The 19,454-nt window shown below is 46.1% G+C and overlaps 2 protein-coding genes across 11 annotated transcripts in view; one reads left to right on the top strand and one right to left on the bottom strand.

The window, feature by feature from the left end:
- The first annotated feature begins 660 nt into the window (after positions 1-660).
- On the top strand, positions 661-4,154 carry LOC122621164 (solute carrier family 23 member 2). Of its 2 annotated transcripts, none has more exons than XM_043798937.1 (4): positions 661-795; positions 1,715-2,334; positions 2,562-3,078; positions 3,142-4,154. In XM_043798937.1, exons 1-4 carry the CDS (start codon positions 763-765, stop codon positions 3,691-3,693), a joined length of 1,722 nt encoding a protein of 573 aa, XP_043654872.1. In that variant the 5' UTR covers positions 661-762; the 3' UTR covers positions 3,694-4,154. The 2 variants fall into 2 exon arrangements, with proteins under 2 accessions (XP_043654872.1, XP_043654871.1); XM_043798936.1 differs by lacking the exon at positions 661-795 and adding an exon at positions 1,570-1,620.
- A 139-nt stretch (positions 4,155-4,293) lies between these two features.
- Positions 4,294-19,454, bottom strand: part of LOC122621163 (serine/threonine-protein kinase par-1) — a 39,376-nt gene continuing 24,215 nt past the window's right edge. For 2 of the 9 annotated variants that reach the window (XM_043798928.1, XM_043798925.1), the window contains exons 6-16: positions 18,205-19,347; positions 16,377-17,129; positions 15,314-15,689; positions 14,728-14,985; positions 14,529-14,657; positions 14,024-14,153; positions 13,797-13,939; positions 13,331-13,387; positions 12,606-12,724; positions 4,925-8,990; positions 4,294-4,868 (exon numbers count right to left, since the gene is read on the bottom strand). In XM_043798928.1, the coding sequence (XP_043654863.1) occupies positions 4,814-4,868; positions 4,925-8,990; positions 12,606-12,724; positions 13,331-13,387; positions 13,797-13,939; positions 14,024-14,153; positions 14,529-14,657; positions 14,728-14,985; positions 15,314-15,689; positions 16,377-17,129; positions 18,205-19,347 (7,229 nt within the window). In that variant the 3' untranslated portion in view covers positions 4,294-4,813. Of the gene's footprint in view, positions 4,869-4,924; positions 8,991-9,401; positions 10,371-12,605; positions 12,725-13,330; positions 13,388-13,796; positions 13,940-14,023; positions 14,154-14,528; positions 14,658-14,727; positions 14,986-15,313; positions 15,690-16,376; positions 17,130-18,204; positions 19,421-19,454 lie in introns of those variants that run through there. The other 7 variants (XM_043798932.1, XM_043798930.1, XM_043798929.1 and 4 more) reach the window with 7 other exon arrangements.

Below are 19,454 nucleotides of genomic sequence, written 5' to 3' on the forward strand. Positions count from 1 at the left end.
GTATAGAATAGAACGATCATGCAGGTCAATGAAAATATCACCATTATAAAACAGTTACAACAACAAAAACCACCAAAACTAAATTAATGTGTATTAAACTATGTATGTACGTAGCGATTTAGTTAAATATTTACACAAAAATGTGAGCAGTTAATTTTCCAATTGAAATAAAATCCGAGATACATTTTGTTTCCCCCAAAAGTATGCTTTAGTTATTTTATAACTACTTGGGTTAAATGCTGATCATAAACATTTTCGTGGTCTAATGAAAGCGAAAGATAATATATTCTACTTTTATTACATTTGGCTAGTTTATCTTTATTATGCCAACTTTGTCACTTTAATGGGGAATTATTAAATATTATAATCTCTTCACGACCTTTTTCGGTTGCCCAACTGAGATGGTTCTGTTATTAGACACTTAAATTAAAATTACCTCTTTTTTGAATATATGTATGTAGCTTTTTTTCTTGTCATATGAGTTATAATTAATTGTGAATTGGCATGTTAATTTAGTTTACTTTCACTATGCCCTTTTTGTGACGAGAACCATTCTAGAGAGCACCAATGCACCCAGATGCTCGTGAACCGAAGGCTCCCAGCTCTCTACGATAAAACATTTTCATTTTCGATTGATAGATCTTGCCATTGAGTCTCCGGACTTCGTCGCGATCGGACGTACAGCGGAATTCTTCGGGAGTCTTTGCCGTGCGGTTAGCCCAATTAGTTTATGGCGGATATAAAGTGTGAGCTCGCCTGATCATGGAGCTGAACAATGTCACCATCGAGGACGCCGTAAGTCCAATGCTTCCTTGCATAACAGCTAAACGCGTGGTTTTATGTAAGAGGAATTCCCCCAATTGATCTGCTCCTATTTTGATTTTTATCGGATTTTGTTTTGCGAGCCACTTCTTCACTCAATTGCATTTCCCACTTAATTGTTGCCGCTGTGCCATACATATGAGTTTTTGAGGGGTAAGACGTTGAGATAACACCCAGCAATTAACAGTTCATTCACAATTTGTTTTAAGCGATCTGTGCTAGTGATTAAATGTCGATCAAAACGATTTGTCATATTTATGCGGCGCATACCTTTCGATCCACAATGTTGGAGCTGACAACAAGCTGATTTATTAAGTACCACAGCTCATCAGCTATTAATTTATGGTCTGATTAAAATCACCGATCTCAACGAGCTGAGAAAAAACGGCGCCCCGGGATCGCAGCACTGATACTAACGCTCAATTAATCACGATTGGAGACCAGAGCCGTCAGTCAAACTCGGGCCAAGATTAAATTCCTCCCTCCATGGGGCGTGTTAAGCCATATAGTTATGTTAATCAATTCAAAACTTTAATAGCAATTCTCATAAATAAAACAATGAAATATCCGCACTCTGCAATTATACAATAAAATGCGAGAATATTTTTATGACCGATACTGAAAGCCGCTCATTAGCATAATCAAATAGATATTTGCATTAATAAAATATAATTACACTGATTAATAATATCAATTAATAATATTAATGAAGATTTTATATAAAATACAAATTAATTGATGGTTACAAATTGAACTTGTACGATGCCCATTGATCATCCTTTTACAAATAGGGAAATGGTAATTTGGAAAGGGCATTAAAGTTTAATTTATAATATTTTTGTTCAGTGTTTAGTTAGGAATAATTTGACTTTGCATTTTCATTAACTTCCAGACAGATGCGACCAAGTCCCACTCCCAAGCAGCTAACACGCCTGAAAGTAATGGGAAACCCAAGCCGCAACTGCTCTACGCCATCAACGACAATCCCCCATGGTACCTGAGCATCTTCCTCGCATTCCAGCACTACCTGACCATGATTGGAGCCATCGTTTCCATACCCTTCATCCTGACGCCGGCGTTGTGCATGTCCGATGAGGACGCCAACCGGGGCATCATCATCTCTACGATGATCTTCGTCACGGGCATCGTTACCTACTTCCAGGCCACGTGGGGCGTCCGTTTGCCCATTGTCCAGGGCGGAACTATATCGTTCTTGGTGCCCACCCTAGCCATTTTGGCTCTGCCGCAGTGGAAGTGCCCGGAGCAGGCCGTAATGGATGCCATGGACGAGGCTGAGCGGGAGGAACTGTGGCAAGAGCGTATGCGGGAGCTATCCGGCGCCATTGCCGTGTCTGCCATGGTGCAGGTTATCCTGGGCTACACTGGTCTGGTGGGGAAAATCCTCAAGTATGTCACTCCATTGACCATTGTACCCACTGTGTCCCTGGTGGGTCTTACGCTCTTCGAGCACGCAGCAGACACCGCCTCCAAGCATTGGGGCATTGCCGTGGGGTGAGTACTACTGATAGAACGATAGAATAGTCATAAAGCACTATATCTGGTTTATATCCCATTAAATATGAGTTTTTCCTGCCTGTTGTAATAGTTTTTAATTGGATTTATTACGTAAAAAATATATATTAAACTCGATTGCCCATGACTAACGTTTCCAATTACAAATGCTTTAGTAAAACTAAACATATAGCTTTTTAATCTTGTGCATCCAAATTTTCTTATAGAACCACTGGTATGCTGACACTCTTTTCGCAAATAATGTCGAATGTTTCCGTGCCTATCTTGGCCTACCGCAAGGGTCACGGCATAGAGGTGCGCCAGTTCCAGTTGTTCCGCCTCTTTCCCGTCCTGCTGACGATCATGATTATGTGGGGTCTGTGCGGCATACTGACAGCCACGGATGTCTTTCCTCCGTCACATCCCTCCCGCACGGATGTGCGCCTGAATGTGCTGACCAGTGCCAAGTGGTTCTATGTGCCGTATCCGGGACAGTTTGGCTGGCCATCGGTGACGCTGTCCGGCGTGCTGGGCATGTTGGCCGGAGTACTCGCCTGCACGGTGGAGTCACTTAGCTACTATCCCACGGTGTCTCAGATGTCCGGCGCCCATTCGCCTCCGCTGCATGCGATCAATCGTGGAATTGGTACCGAGGGATTGGGCACTGTCCTCGCCGGCCTGTGGGGAGCTGGAAATGGAACCAATACCTTTGGTGAGAATGTTGGCGCCATCGGGGTCACCAAGGCAAGATATATAAATGAAAACCCTGAAATTCAGGTTGAGTAATATATTATTTCATCATTTTAGATTGGATCGCGACGTGTAATCCAGTGGGCTGCCCTGATAATGGTGCTCCAGGGGGTGATTGGCAAGTTTGGAGCCATCTTCATACTCATTCCCGACTCGGTGGTGGGAGGAATCTTCTGCGTGATGTTTGGCATGATTATAGCCTTCGGGCTCTCCACCCTACAGTATGTGGATCTCCGATCGGCAAGGAATCTTTACATACTGGGGCTCTCCATATTTTTCCCGATGGTACTGTGCCGCTGGATGCAGAAGAACCCCGGAGCTATAGACACCGGAAACAAGACCGTGGACTCCACGTTGTCGGTGCTTCTGGGCACTACAATTCTCGTGGGTGGAGTTCTGGGCTGCTTGCTGGACAATATAATCCCGGGAACGCCGCAGGAGAGGGGCCTCATCGACTGGGCGAACGAGATGCCCTTGGGCGATGATAATGTTAATGATGGCACAGCCACCGACTACGATTTTCCACTTGGCATGGATGCCATTCGCCGCTGGAAGTGGACCTACTATATTCCGTTCATGCCGACTTACAAGCTCCAGAAGCAAAGCTGATCGTGGGATAGTGTCTATGCAAATAAGAGCCATTCAATTGGTGATTCGGTTTTTATTTATTTTTAGAAAACACTTTTTGTGCTCACGCTCTAATTACAATTTGAACTTCGAATTCGGATTCTACCCAAAACTCTAGATCTATTATTTTTGTTCCGTGTTCCGTGTTTCTGTTAATTTGCTTTTTAAATTCGCTTATTGTTTGTTGCTACGATTACCTAACACTCTCCCTTTTCGCTTACAATTCGCATATTTTCTATTATTTTGCAATAACATCAATAGACCTAGCAAACGAAAGTTTTCGCTATTAAACACTATTCAAATCTTGAAAACAATCCATCAGTTCTGTATAATGCAAAAAAATTGTTGTTAAAATTTATATAATAGAAATTTTAACGCATTTTCGGCGCGAGGTATCCTCACAAAAATAGCATAGAAAATACATATACATATATTGTGAAACACGTCTACTTTTTTCACTTCCGGTTTCCCTGTCTCCCTTTCTCTGTTTCTGTTTCTGTTTCCGCTTCCGTTCCGCTTACACACTTACAGATTAAAATCAACGTTTTATGGCTATTGGCTAAATCTAAAACCGCCGAAGGAACCAAGGCACAATCATTTGAAAATCGTATATATATGCAAATGTGCATTATTGAGTCACGATCTATGGCTGAAACTCTGCTATATCCGAACTACAACAAACCTACGACTAGGGGCAGCGTTCAAAAGTCTGCACTAGAGTATAACTTTGGCTAAGTTCCATTAAAAAATTATCAAAAATCGTTATGCCTAAGTGGGATTTGGTATTGGGGTATAATGTTATTGGGAATCTGGGAGCTGGGGATTGGATCGTAGGGAACCTCGGGGCTCCAGTCTAGAACTTGTGCTGTTCATTTTGGTGGTGGTAATGATGGTTTTGGATGGGGGCGGGATGAAGCTGCTGCTTCTTGGCGCCGCCGCTGCTGGCGCGCGAGGATGACGATGAGGCTGTGGTGTTGGGCGGCGTGCTCATGGCCTGGCCATGTCCGTGCCCGATTCCGATACCGATTCCGTGGCCGGGACTCGTCTTCTTCCGTTTGGAGTAGTAGCAGAAGATGCAGAAGCCATTCTGCGGTGTGGTACATCAAATGTTTGTTGGACTGCGAGTGGCCGATGAAGTGCGGTAACGCGATCCAGAGCTGGAATACATATCCAATTGTAATCACTAATCCCTCTTGGAAGTCACTGAACTCACCGCGAAATGCTGGATGTGTAGTCTCTAACCGGTGTCCTTGCTTCTCGCCTTTGGTAGGAGACCCCTTCGCCACTTCGACTGCTGCTCGAGGTCGGAGGCTCCAGCAGGGACATCGTTCGATGGTCGTATGGACGAAGGGATCTCCTGCCCAAGGTGGCGTAACCATCCAGGTGACTGCTTCCTGCTGCACTGCTTCCGCTAGTCGCTGTAGGCAGACTACCATTGAGCGTATACGAAGATCTACGCTTCGGATTGTAGGTGTTATAGTAGCCGCTGGCAATGGCTCCATTACTCGGACTCGAACTGGAGGAGCTCTTGTACCGCATTGGCACCGAACTGTAATCGGTGGTCTCGTAACGTTTGCTGAGGAAAGAGGGCGAGGTATTCCTAATGTCATTCAAGCTCTTTCTCGGCTTGCTGGTGGCCCCCGCCGAGGATGCAGAGTAGTCCAAAGTGGAGCGGTAAACGGGTGGCTTGAGCTCCGTGCCCACGGGACTCAGTTTCAGGGGTCTAAAGAACTGTTGCGCTATGTCCGGTGAATGAGCTCTTGGTGGTGGATCCAAGTCCGAGGCATGCAGCTTGTTACTGGAGCGCGCCTTAACCGCCGCTTGCTGCTCCCGGTAGTAATCCCTCACCGCCGATGGACCCACAATGCTGCTGGTGCGTCGTGGTTTCTTTTGTTCATTGAATCGACTGTAGAAGCTGCGCCGCTTAATCCTGTCGATCACACTCTCGTTGGGATCAGAGCTCTCGGAGCAGCGCGTGGGCGAGGACAGGGAAGCTCTTGACAACCGGGAAACTGTCGGCGAGGGTGTAGCGTGCAACATGTAGTTGTCCTCGGAGCATATGGACCAATTGTCGAAATACAACTCCGGCTCTTCGGTGGGCGATAGGAAAGTCGAGGTGGAGGCGCAGTCATCTTGATAGCTCCTGGAGTCCGAGGAGTAGTTGGCAATGTTTTCGAAGGAGGGCGTCAGCAGCGGATTATTTCGATTAATCTCGTGTGCCGACGAGGTTCTGTAGCCAGAGGTTTGCGAACTGCAATTATTATTGGTAATTGTTGAGTTATTGTTGGTGGCATTCTCCATGGACTGCTGGCTGGAGCTATTGTTGGAGCTGGCACTCTTCATGGCTCCCGGATAGGGTGGCAGATTCGAGTAGATGCCCATGCCCAGTCCTCCGTTTCCATTGATCAAAGCCGGATTGGTTTTGGATCCCCGATAACTGCTTCCGCTTGTCGTAGTTGTGGTGGCGGTGGTCACCAAGCTGGCAGCACCACTGCCAGCCACATTGGTGCTGGCCAGATCAAGCATCAGACCCTTTCGCTTCTCCTTGCTGCTCGGCGTTGTGGTGGTGATGGGAGCACCGCTGGTGGTTATGGTGGTCAGGTTCTGTCCTTTGTTTTGCCTGCAATCGGGGCAAGCTGTTTCGCAATTGCAATTCTCTTCGCCGTTTGGCGTCGCAGCGACCTTGCTCTTCGTGCTCTTTACCACATTCTGATAGATGGGCGATGTTGGTAGCGAGGCGTCCAGCAGCTGATCCTGCTCTTCGCGAACCTGCCGCTCTATGTTGCTGGTGGATCGGGTGCTCCTTACTCGGCGTTGCTCACTGCTTTCCCTATCGAAGCGACGCAACAATCCTCCGAACATCTTGTTAACTGCTCCGCCTTGCTTTCCCTGCCCCTCTGGGCATCCTGCGTGCAGCTCTTCCACACTGGCAGCTCGCTTGGGACTCACGCGTCCATTGGGCTGTGACCTGGGTACGGATCTCTCTCTCAAAGAGCGTAGCATGGTGTCAAACCGGGATCGCTTGTCCGCCCGTTTGTCCTCTGAGAGTCCAGTCTGTTGGGACTTTTCTGTTTCCGAAAGGGTCTTCTTGTACTTCTCCGGAGAGCTGCGTTCTTCGGGAGATCCTTGTTTTTGGGTGCAGGCCAAGGATGCAGCTGCTCCAGTAGAGCCAGTCTTTTTCTCCTTGCTCATGGCGGAGTCTCGTAGTTTCTCAAACTTCTGTCCCAAAGCGTAAAGCAAACCTTTGCTGGGTTTCTTTTCCGGTGACTTTTCATTGGGCTTAATGACCGGACTCGACTCTTTGGAGCTTTCTACTGGTGTCGTGTTTGCAGTGGTGGTAGCTGTGGTGTTTGGTGTGGTTGGTGTCACTGGAGTAGGTGGCATTAGCTTGGACTTCTTCGACACCTTAATGATTTTCTTAATGGTCGTGGGTCGCGAGTCGCTGGAAGAGGATACGGTATCTTTGGCATCTGTCACGGCAGACATAGTTCCGGTTGGTGTGGCCGACAGTGATTTCTCCTCCGATGTGGACTTGGAACTAGTGGGCGTTGGTCCAGCCGAAGGAGTCGGTATAGCTTCTGCTATTGTGGGTATGGCCACACCACTTCTTGTAACCTTGCGTAGTTCTTTAGGCGTGGCTAGTTTGGTGGCCGGGTAGCTCTTCGGTCTCATCAGGCGGCTCTCGCGAGGAGCTGGTTCTACTGCGGATTCATTGGTGTTCCCTGAAGGCAGCTTGCTGGGTAATTTAGTGGGTAGAAGTGATGTTGTCGGTTCGGGGAGGTCGCTAGAGGTTTTGAGACTTAGTCCCACATCTTTCATGGGATAGGATTTGGGTCTCTTCAATTTCGTTTCCTTTGGTGCAGAGCCAGCGAGATCAGCATTCTCTGTGCCTGGTGTCTTGGGTGTCTCGTCTGTTTTCTTAACCACCTTCTTAACCTTCCTCACCAAAGTGGTTGTACTTGAGGTAGTCGTAGAGGAAATTTTCGTTGCCTCTGACTCAGTGGATTCCTTGGGTTTCAGCTTCTTTACCTTTTTAATAGTGGACGTCTCTTCTGTTTTCTCCGACTCCAGAGCCTGCTCATTTTGGCTTCTTACAGCGGAGAGGAGCTGCAGCTCCTGGAGGATTTTATCCGCCAGTTCGTGTTTGTCTAGCTCCGTTTCCAGTTCTCGGGCCTTTGAAACACTTCGTTGCCGGGATGTTGGTGTCTTGACAGTATCCCTAACTTGGCCATTTGAATCGGCCTCTGTAAACAGCTCCATGCTCTTGTTGCGTGAATGGCGCATGGAGGATCTAATGGGTGCCGTTTCTGCAGGCTGCTCCGCTTGCTCCACATTGGGCAAACTATGCTTGCGACGCCTCAAGTCCTGTGCCTGCGTCTGCTCCTGATCCTTGCGATCGATTGACCTTTCTCGTATTTCCCTGAGCATGCTCTGGGTTTCCCGATCCCTAGGTTCATCAAAGAAGTCGGGACGCAGGAAGCGAGAAATGCGACGCTGCGAGGAACGTCCAACCCTCAAGGAACTGGTGCCTTCAGTGGCAGCCACTTGCGGCAGTTGCGGTGGAGGCGAGAGACATCCACTCGGCGGACGTCCTAGTCCACCACTGTATCGCTTCTCTGGCGCATCCTTTGAAGCTATCGATGGACTCACATTGCTGGACTTGCTCAGATACGGCGAGTAGTACTTGTACTTTTCGCTAATGTCGCTGGTGTAAGTGCTGCTGCTGCAGAGTGACGATTTCCCATAGTCATCCCTACAGACACTGCTGCTGCGGCTTTTAGTCGTTTGGGCAGCCCGGCTGTCGGCATCCTGACCAGAATTTTGCGTGGGTGCCTGACTGCGACTGAGGCTGCGCCTGTAAATCGCAGTACTTGCTGAAGTCGTCTTGGGGGCGTCAGTGGTCAGTGGTTTGGCCAGCTCCTCCAGTGGCTGTGGCTCCGGCTGGTAACCCCTTCCGCCGCTTTGGCTGCGCTTGTACACCTTGGGAGTGGAGGAACTACTGGGTGCGCTGGTCTGGACGCTCAGCGTGCGTGAGAGTTTGCGAGCTTGAGTGGGTGGCAGTTTTGCAAGTAGCTGTTCCTGGAAACACTTGGGCAAGCCAGGAGTGATGCTGGACAGGGTTTCCAGGTCTTTCTTGCTGAGACGCAGTCTCGATAGATCCAGATCGGCCAGGTCCAAGGGCTCCTCGCTGTTCGCTGTGCTGGTTGAAGAGCCCGTGGTGGCACCCTTTTCCACTTGGGCAGGAGCTGAACTGGGCTTGCCCTTGCCTTGATGATGACCTGTGAATGGTTAAGATGCCATAGGCAATATAATAATATGGCCTATCTTATGGAGAACAAAACGAACGTCTATATGATTTAAAAATAATTCCACTTACTTGCCAAGTGAACTGATAAATTTCAATTATTCAGGGTTACTTACATGGCGATTACAATGATTGATTGTTTGACTGACTGCCCCACTTCATCAGCCCCAGGGATCTGAAAACTTTTCTCGTTTTCGTTTTGGCAACCAAAAGAATTACTTTCCAGAGACGCAATCAAAGCGGAGAAGCTTCAACTCGAACACTTAACAAACTTGCAGGATGAAGGATAACGAGCATCCAACAAAGGTTAACAAAATCATAAAACAACTGGGATTAGCTTACGTGCAGGAATACGAAAACGGGCGGTAACAAAAATGCTGGTCAATTTGGATTTCATGTTTTATTTCACTTGGTGTAGGTATAAAAAATAGTTTCATATTTTATGGTACTTCAGATTAAGTGTTTAGTTCTCGGTTATCAGTTTTATCAGTTTTTTTGGGGTATTCAGTTTTATCTCCCGCTTTTAGTATTAGATATTAAGTAAAAGTAAAAGTATTGCTTAGTTGGTATGCTTGAAGCTTTTGCGCTAGAGGAATTGCTTGACTGAGGCGAATGGATTTGAGTAAAAATGACTGGAGTATGATTAACTCGTTGAGGTTTAAAATTAATTTTAAAATCAAAATCACAATAATACAATGTTCATTGTACTGAGGGAATGTGGTTGCGCTACTGCTGCCTTAAATACAAATTACACGCTTTTCCATTCAATTTTAAAAAATATAATAACAGTTAAAAGTCGAATTCCAGCTGCTCGGCTGTCAGTTAATTTAAAAGTTTTTCAATTAAATAGCAAAAGTGAAAACAAGTATTTAAACAACGAACAGAGATATGCTAATCGAATTTTGGCAACATAAAAAATGGAACTTGTTGTTTGGCCAGTCTAATAGGAGCAGCACCACCCAGCACCACCTACACAACCACCCACTTGGCTTGGCTTATGGCTTCCTTGGCCCAGTGGTTGTGGTGCTGGTGGTGGTGGTGCTACTGCTAGTGGTTTTGGCCAGCTGGGGGGGTGTGGTTGCGGTTATGGCCGAGATGACTGTTGGCGGCCTGCTCCTGCCGTTGGCGTTTGCGTTGTTACTGCTGCAATTGCTGTTGGTGGTGGTCGTGGTGGTTATTGTTAGCTGCTTCGGAACACCGGCAACGGCTACGGCCACCGTTTTGGCCGTGGTCGTGGCCGTGGCAGTGGCGAAATGGCCCGGATGCGATTTGTTGGCGGTTCTGAACGGACTCTGGTTAATGGTTATAACATGCTTTGTGGGCGTGGTAGTAGTAGTTAAAGTAGTTAAACCAACTGTAAACGAAAGTAAGTACGAAACGTGTGTAAACGGCCAATAATAAAATCATTATTTGTAATACATCGAATCATCGGCTGGTGAATTGCAAATCACTCAAATAACACTCTACTAACTACGATTCACTACGGATATGGCATTTGATCATGACTTTCGGGTTAGGGTTTTCTCTACAGTTTATGGAATGATGATGAACGTAACAAGTTTGAGATTAGTAGCTGAGAGAGAGAGAGAGAGTTTCAGTTCTGTACATTATCGTATTCAAAGTTTTGGACATTTTTTCTTGGGTTTGCTCCATTCATGAACTCTGTTTCACATCAAAAGAGATTGCCGTTTGGGATCACAATTACAGATTACTCTATTAACAATTTATCCAAAAAAAAGCCCAGAACTCAGATATTTGTTTTTGTTTCTTTTTTTTTTACAACAATTTTTTTAGTGCCAAGTTAGTTGTTGGTTGGTTGGTTTTTAGCTGGTTTGTTGGCGGTTGTTTAACAGCGTGGACAGAGTCAACTACATTGAGAAGCTTTGGGTGTGTTGGTAGGTTGGTGCGCATGTATTTGTATTGGCAGGTATGTGTGTGCGTGTGAGCTTAGTGGTGTTAAACAAATAAACTTCTTGTACAACACAAATTTTGGTTTTAATTTCGTTTACTGATTATTCGGCTTTTGGCATTTCCAGGCTCAAATTTTGTTTGTAACTAATAAAAAACATCAAAAAATAAGAAGAACTGGGAAAATCAACTTGAAACTTTGTCTTTGGTTTTTGGGTTAGCGCATTAGAAAACTTGTAGTTTGTTTGTTTATTGTTGGTGAGGGATAGATATATATATCTAGAAATATATATATATATTTGTATATATTTGTATATAACGAGTTGGTAAAACTAAAACAAATTTAAGGTAGCGGGGCCATTTGCATAAAAAACTGTACAACAATTAATTTACCAAAGAAAGTATATATCGAACAATTCTTTTGGTTGCGAAAACAAAATCTCAGTTGTCACCTCAAATAAAATAAGAAAAGGTAGGTTTTGTCTTCTTTCATTTTGAATTGTATTTTTTATTGTCATCTATGTGGTTGTTCTCACTGCAAAACGTAGTAAATTAATTAGGTGTTGGTTTCATTCGTTTTAGTTTATTTCATTGTTAACAATAAGTACAATCTCCTTAGGTCGCCATCAACATTTTCATTTTCATTTTCATCATCATCATCTCAATTCGAATAACATTTAGGTCAAGGGTTAAGCCTGATTCGGGTTCGCCATACATGAATATATATTTCTGCTTGAGCATTTGTCTATATATGTTACTGCGCTGATATACAGAACTTTGAATACGATTTGATTACACTTTTATTGACTTAACAAATTCTTGGCTCTTCCTTGCATTGTAACTTTATTTTCATCATCATTGCATGAGTGCAGAACAAAAATTTGAAAGGCAAATAATAAACAGGGGTAAATAATAATAAATAAATAAATAGTGCATAAGTTAAAGTAGGAAGTGGGGTGGATTTCGCTTTTTCGGTAGAGCAATAAATAGATTTAGGTTTGTAAGCGTCAGCGGCATTATGGGTTAATAACAAAAGAGTGGAGTTCTAAGACAGACAGCGTTTAGATATATATGTTTATATATATAGTTATAGATAGTTCACTGGATAGAGATAGATATAGAGTGAATATTGATAGAGATTGAATTATGCTATTAAGAACTGTGCGCGCACACAAAAACAGTAAATCAAATAAATATAGTCTTCAACGGAAATAGTGGTTTGTCATTGTTTAGATATTAATTGGCATTTTCACTTGATAATTACAGTAGACACTTATGATTAATTGTTGTGTTTGTTTTTGTTTGGCTATTGTTTTATCTGGATTTTGTGGGACAATATATGTAAGGTTTAGACTAATTAGACAAGGTAGTTCACTTGATCGGTGATCTGTGATCTGTGTTCAGTTGATTGTTTGTTTGGTTTAGCAGACATCAAAAACTACTTGAAATAAAACAGGTTTAAGTATACGATATAGGCATATTGAAATTGAAAGTACTCTTATTTACGTAGCATACGTTGCAGCGCTTTTCTTTAGTTCTACTATTTGTTTTTTGTTTCTTTTCTGTTTGTCTGTGTGGGTTGCATCATCGTTGCGGCAACAGATTTCCGGCACTTTTCCGGCTCTGACTGGCGTGTCTCACTACTGATCTAGGTATTTACTCTTTATTCTGTGATATTCACCTCTTGGCAGCGTGGCCCCCGTGCGCGAGAACATCGATTCCATGTCGCTGCCCAGATCCCGGGACATGCTGTGCCGCCACGGAGCTCCCAGTCCGCTGCTGTTGCTGCTGTTCAGGCGGCTGTGAAGGATATCAGATAGTTGGATAGTAGAAGCGGTTGGACACAGGTGAGAACAATGCATCAGCGGATGCATCACTGCTAATCGAACTATCTGCCGAGGGACTTGCACATTACACACGGTACGCTACACGTTGCCAACTTACAGGCAGCATTTGGGGGCGTGGCCCAGCCAACGACGCAGCCGCCCCGTAATGTCCAAGGCCCTCAGCCAGCGCTCCCCGCACCTGGAAGCAGGAGGAGGTGCCGGAGCAGGTGAGAGACAGCCAGGTATTGGGCGGAATGTATGGATTGATGGATGGCGGTTTAATTGGGCGAGGCTGAAGTGAGATTTGTGCTGGCTTAAAGGCGACGTACAGTGAGTGCCACAACCAAATTAAATCGGAATTAAATGGAAAGATATAAAATGCATATCGCAAGCAAGCCATTTCAATACTAAAGTGATTTTGAAACAAGTAAAATGTAGGAAACTTGTATGACTTCTTTATTTATCATTATTTTTACTCTTAAAAATGCTTTAAAATTTGGTTATTAAACACACTGTACTTTTAGCATGGGGTTTAAAGCTCTTGACCAATTAAAAAGTCGTTTTGAGCCTCAGTACTTACACTTTCTTCTTCTCGACCGTTTCGCTATAGGTATAACTAACTTGGGATCTAAGCACACTTTGCGAAAAATTAGTTTAAGCATGGTTGGTGAGTTTTTTGTTTGAATTGTTAGATGGAAGGCATGTGGAGGGCAGCATGTAAGAAATGGACAACAAATTTGCAGTTAATGTTGGTGGATGGAGTTAAAGCAGTCATTCAATGGTTAGGCTAGCACTTAAAGCTGAATAGCAAATGGCACTCGTCTTTGGCCCACCGAAGCCGGCTCTTAGTCAACTCACTTTCCGGGAGAGTCAGCTCCAGCAGAATTTAATGAAATTATTAACTAGAGCCAGTGCCGTGACACGTTTGCATAAGCTGACTAACTGACTGGCAGCCGGCTGGATGGCAATCAACTTTAGTTGCCACTTCATCTCCAACTCCGGTCCACTTGAACCTCAATTCCCCGCCGTTGCGGAGGCACACTCACCTGGCAAAGGGACTGCCCTGGCTCCAGAATGGACTGTGACTTTGGGCCTGCCGCGAAATGTCCGTGAGCAGGCGACTAGAATGACTGGGGAATCCGACGGTCAGGTCACTGTTGACATTCAGGCGATTCGTCAGGGCCCGCACCTAGAAATGGGCAAAGGAGCATGGGCAACACCCACCCAGCCGATGAGAGATGGGCCACATTACGGCGGACAGATGACGTCTTACCCGCTGCAGCAAAGTCGAGAACAGATTTTCCGCCGTGAGTATCTCAAAGCCATCATCGTCGTCATCGTCCTCCTCGTTGGAGCTTTGCGAATCGTTGTCTTGACTAATTTTCTTGACAGGTCTTGAGCTTCTGCGGGTGTTTCAAATGGGAGAAAAAAGAAGATTTGCATGAGGATGAGAATAACCGAATCAAACGGCAGTTAAGGAGGCTGCGGGGAGAAAACTGTGCGAACCGGATTCAATTTAGCAATCCTGTTACGTATTCATGCCGTGCACTCCAAGAAAATGTATTACAATTGGGATGTATATCCATCTAATATATATTCAATTTGAAATTAAAGATATTCAAACCGTTTAATTCAATAACTTTAAACGGTTGAAGGAAATATTTAATCCCAATTGGGTTGAGCTGTTTAACAACGAATACAATTTCCTTGAAGGCAAGCAAGAGGAAAAGCTATCTGATAAAGATAGGGATAATCGGATGTGAAGGATGTGGACAAACCTGAGTCGGTGCGGGGTGAAGCGTGCCTCCTCCTCGGCTCCTCCGCTGACGCCATCCCGGGTTATCGACGTGGTGCGCATCTTCTGGAATGGCGAGCCCTCATCGAAGCCGGCCTCGCTTAACAGTGAGCTGCATACGAAATAAAATTTCAGTGAGGATATCCGCACAGGCCAAGCGAGACTTAAACTTTAAAGCATACCCAATGCGACGGGAGGGACGCAGGCGGGTGAACGTGGAGCGACTGCTGGTGGTGTGGCTCGATTCCGATGGCTCCACGCTGCGTTCCCGGGGCGTAATGAAGCCGCCACCCTCGACGGCAATCGGGATGATAAACTCCCGCGGACTCTTCTTGATGGGCTGCGAGGTGCTCGTAATGGTGGCCTGCGACATGTTCGTGGCCGTGGTGGTTCCCTCCGACTCGGAATCCACCGTCGACTGCCGTGACAGCGAGCCGGAACTGCAAAAGGTCATCAAGCATGCAAAATCAATCATGGGCTTACACAGGAAATGAGGGCTTTACGACGTCGATAGAAGGATGATTTAGTATTTAACGTGAAAATGAATAGATTTTTAATTTTGACACTATCTACCAGATATGTAAAGATATCCTTTTGTAAATGTTGTCTTCTTTCATCTCCACATATACCGAATAAAAAGGAAAGTCATTCGAAAACTGTAAACTTGATTTGTGCCCCCATTTAACCAATTACATCGAGTTTTCTTTACGAGGCGACAATGAGGAATGAAGGCAATAAAGTGCGATTTATATGACCATTGTCACTCACCGCGTGGTTGTGTTGGAACTGGTGCGCCCATAGGCGTGCTGCGTGGGCGGTCGCTGGATGGTGATGACGTGCTCCTTGGGCTCCAGACTGGTGGCCCTCGCCTGCAGCGTTGTCTTGATTGGGCTGTAGGGGATGGGGCCCTCGCGGGGCGGGGCACTGCGCAGATCGGCCACCGGATGTTGCATCTCGGTGCTGAAACGCATCGCCGGCTGGGGTGGGGCTCCTTGTTCCGGGATTCGCGGCTTGATGTCCAGCTGGACCTCCGCCTTGGCGTTAATCTTGCGACGCGGCAGGGTGGCCGATTTCAGGGTAATCGAAGCCGTCGATGTCTTGACCGCTCCGGGGGGAGTGGGAGGTCCTTCGGCACCCGGTGAAGCTGCAGATTAAAGAGTACAACGGTTACTTGAAGTTAATCCAATCGTATGTGTACATGGTGAATGGTGCAAGAGGAACAAGTAAGCAATTAAAGCATCAGTAACAGTAAGAGAACACAACAATAGTAACTTGTCATTGAGGCCAAAGGAGTGCAGTTCGTGGGTTAAGGCGCGCCTAAGTGTTTTTAGGGGGTTAAGCCGAGACTACTACTTGAAAGTCAGAACAACAACGAGCACGAACAACAACGACTGCAACAGCAGCAGCAGCAACATCAACATCAACTTCAACTTCAACAACGAGAACTACAACCACACATCGAGAACAAACAACGACCAAGGAAAAGGTAGAGCCACAGATTTGGTGTTTTCCGGGTGTGACCTGTTGGATAGGGAAAGCCAGGAGTACCAAGCCAGGATAATTACTAACTGATTAACCTTGGAATCGTTCCATGGCCAGCCAGTGTTCATATAGCAAAGGGAGCGGAAAGAATACAAATAATCGAGGAACGCAACAGGAAACGGAAACGGATTGAGTGAATTGCTTCGGTTTGTTTTTTGTCGGTTTTTTGTTTTTTTAGCAGGCACACATAGCACAAAGCACATGTTTGTTTTTTGGTTTTTTGGTTGTATTGGTTTCGGATACGGATTCGGTGGGGTTTCTGTGTTTTGGAGCCGCTGCCAAGACTTACATTTCAGCCACATAGCCACAGGCAAGGCACATGTAGCACTGGCACTGGTATTGGCATTGGTATTGAGTGTGTCTTGAGCTTGATTATGATTAAATGGTCTCGTGCGCGAATTGACATTGTAATTGACATTAGGCATCGTGTTGCAGTTGCCTATGTTGCTGCTGTTGCATCTGCTGTTGTTGCTGCCGCTGTTGCCGCTGCTGTTGCCTCCATAGTAGTTGCTGTTGGCTTGGCCGGCATGGGCGTGGCTGGCGGCATATTGTGGCGATGAAGGCGGCGTGAATGGGGAAGAGATTTGCTTCTGATCCTCCTGGCAACGCTGCTGATACTGCTGCTGCAGCATCTTGAAGGGACTACTCTGGCTTTGTGGCGGCTGGAAAATGCTGGCCGTGCTGTAGGAAGCCTGCGGTTGCCAGGTGGCTGGTCTTCGATTTGCTGGCTGACTATTTGGACTGGGCAGTCCACCTCCGAAAATCCTTTGCTGTATTGTTTGCTTGGCCACAGCCAATGCATTCGGTGATATGAGCACTGGCGGCGCCGTTTGGGGTCCCTGAATCGGTGGCGATGTTGCCGCTGTGCCCGGAGATGTGGCACCCGAATAGCCCATGAAATTGCAGCCACTCTGTGCGCGCTTGGGTGCATTGTTCCCGGGCGCACCACCCACAACAGTAGCACCACTTGCCCCACCAGCACCACCCATGCCATTGCCTAAGCCGTTGCCGATGCCATAAAACGGTGTTGGCCTGCGTATCACTAAAATTAAGATGATGAGTCAATGAATATGATGAGCATGTATGGCGGATGGGGTGGATCGATCAGTACGAAAAAACGCGCTGGAATTCTAACAATATTCTTGAAATATCTCCGTTTAATAACAATTAACCATATTTTAAACAGCCAGGTAGAAACATGAGGTATTACATGTGCATAGGTTGAAGTTTATCTTTAAGAACTTTAAATATCAATTTAACACATTGACCAATTTCAAAATAGTCTTATTTACGTTGCCAACAATAATATGAACTCTAACTGGGGAAGCTGAATAAAAACTCTGCATAAAATTCACTTCAAGTTTTAATAGTTAAATCCATAGAAATCGATCCACCCCAAAAACAATGAGGTATTCAGCACGAGAGGAAACGAAAGACAAAAGACAGGTGAGTTCGATGATGATGATGATGACGAGTGTATATTTTGCTTGAGGATTTCATTTTCTTTTTTTTTTTCTTTTTTTTTTGTGGCTTTGTGGATTGGCCAAGCGAAATTGCAAATTGGAAAGGAGGATTCGCTTCGATTTGTTGGTTCTTCAGAAGAAGTTCGGTGAGTGTGAGCAGGAGATTATATTCCAAAAGCCAAATATAATCCATGCAGCACTCGGCTTGCAAAACGTTCACATACACATTGAAAATGGAAAGGAATTAAATATATATGCCAAAGTAAATATAGAAAACAAGACGATGGCACCAGGTATTGTGCAAGTACAAGTCAAAAGATAGTTGTATAGTAGTTAAATGAAATAAAATAGAATTGACAAAAATACAGCCTAAATAAGCGCAAAATCAAACATACTTTACATGTAAATATGTAAATTCGGATCAATATTGAAATGTAGTTGTTTTTCTTTTTCTTTTAACAGGAATAGGTTTTTCTCAAACTCAATTAACTGGCATTTGACTTGTACCCTGACGCACAACCAGATCCCGGGTACTAGTGCTAAGTAATGCTAGTAGTCAACTTGTAAGCGCTGCGTGGTTTAGCTTAACTTAGGTACGGATATCATAATCACTATAGTGCTGGTCTTAGAATCTATCATGCCAAGAGCACTCACCTGGTTGTATGGCATTTCCGATAATGGCGCGGGCGTTCTTCAACTTACGCTCGCGCTCCTGCTGAGTGGCCGGTTCACTGACGCCAATGGTCTCCGTTTGGGCACACAGCTGGTCCACCTCGTTGCTGGACTCGTTTTGGGCCTGCAGCAGCAGGGCAATGGAGTTCTCCATGGAGCGGCGTGCCTCGTCCAGCGAAATGGAGGCCACTGAGTTCTTGGAATCGCTGCCCTCCAGCGATTGGGCCACCACTGGCGATGGTGGCGGCGTGTTCAAGGCTTCGGCTTCCTGGGCGGCCGCTGCGGCTGCTGCCACCTGCTCCTGAGCCCTCAATTCACCGGGCGTAGGTCCCTCTGCAGCCGGAGGATTGGTGGCCTTCTTCTCGAACTCCTTTTTAAAGCTGCCCACACTGACACCCGGTATGCTGAGCTTCTTGGGTTTCTCGGGAGCTGCTGCAGCGACTGGTGGCGGGGGCTGGAACTTCTCTGCAGTCTCTAGGATGCGCGATTTCCGACGCTCCGCGTTGAATTTGTTCAGTGTGGACTCATCCTGCAGGCTGCACTTGCGGATGAAGGGTGGAGGGGCCACTGCGCCCACAGGCGCCGCGGCCTTGGAGGCACTTTCATTGATGGCATTCACCAGATCCGCGGTCTTGTGCTTGTTCACAAACTTCTTTATCACTTTGGTGGCGTCCCTTTCCTCGGGCGTTTCAACCACGGCATCCAGTTTTCCCCTGGTGGCTTGGCGAGCCACAGGTGTGGGTGCCGGTGGTGCAGGTGCCGCAGTTGTGGCGCTGCTATTGCTGGCGTCTCCCATTAGCTGATCGCATAGATCACCCACCGCTTGCATGTCTTTCTGGGAGTAACTGGGAAGTGGAACCTCCTCTGGTATATTGGCAATCGTCTCCGCCTCCATGAGCGTGGCTTGGGGTTCGATGATGGTCGGTGGTGCTTCAGTCAGTGGTGCACCACCATCCTTGCTGATCACAAACGAGCTATTGGCCGGCTTCTCCTTCTTTTTGGCTGTGGTTCCGGCTGCATTCTCCGTGGAAACAGTGGGCTGCAGTTTCCTCTTCGTCTGCACCGGACTCTGGGCGGGGGTTATGGTCCTGGTGGGTGAGGGCATCAGGGCGGCTTCTCCTCCAGCTGGAAACACGAAACAGACAGAGAAAGAGAGAGAGAGAAAGGGTGGCGTGGTTTAATGAGTTTGGTTAAATGACTTTAGTTTCAAATGGTTTAGTACACTCGCAAGT

Source organism: Drosophila teissieri, chromosome 3R (genome assembly GCF_016746235.2).
Source record: "Drosophila teissieri strain GT53w chromosome 3R, Prin_Dtei_1.1, whole genome shotgun sequence".
NCBI classification, from domain to species: Eukaryota; Metazoa; Arthropoda; class Insecta; order Diptera; family Drosophilidae; genus Drosophila; species Drosophila teissieri.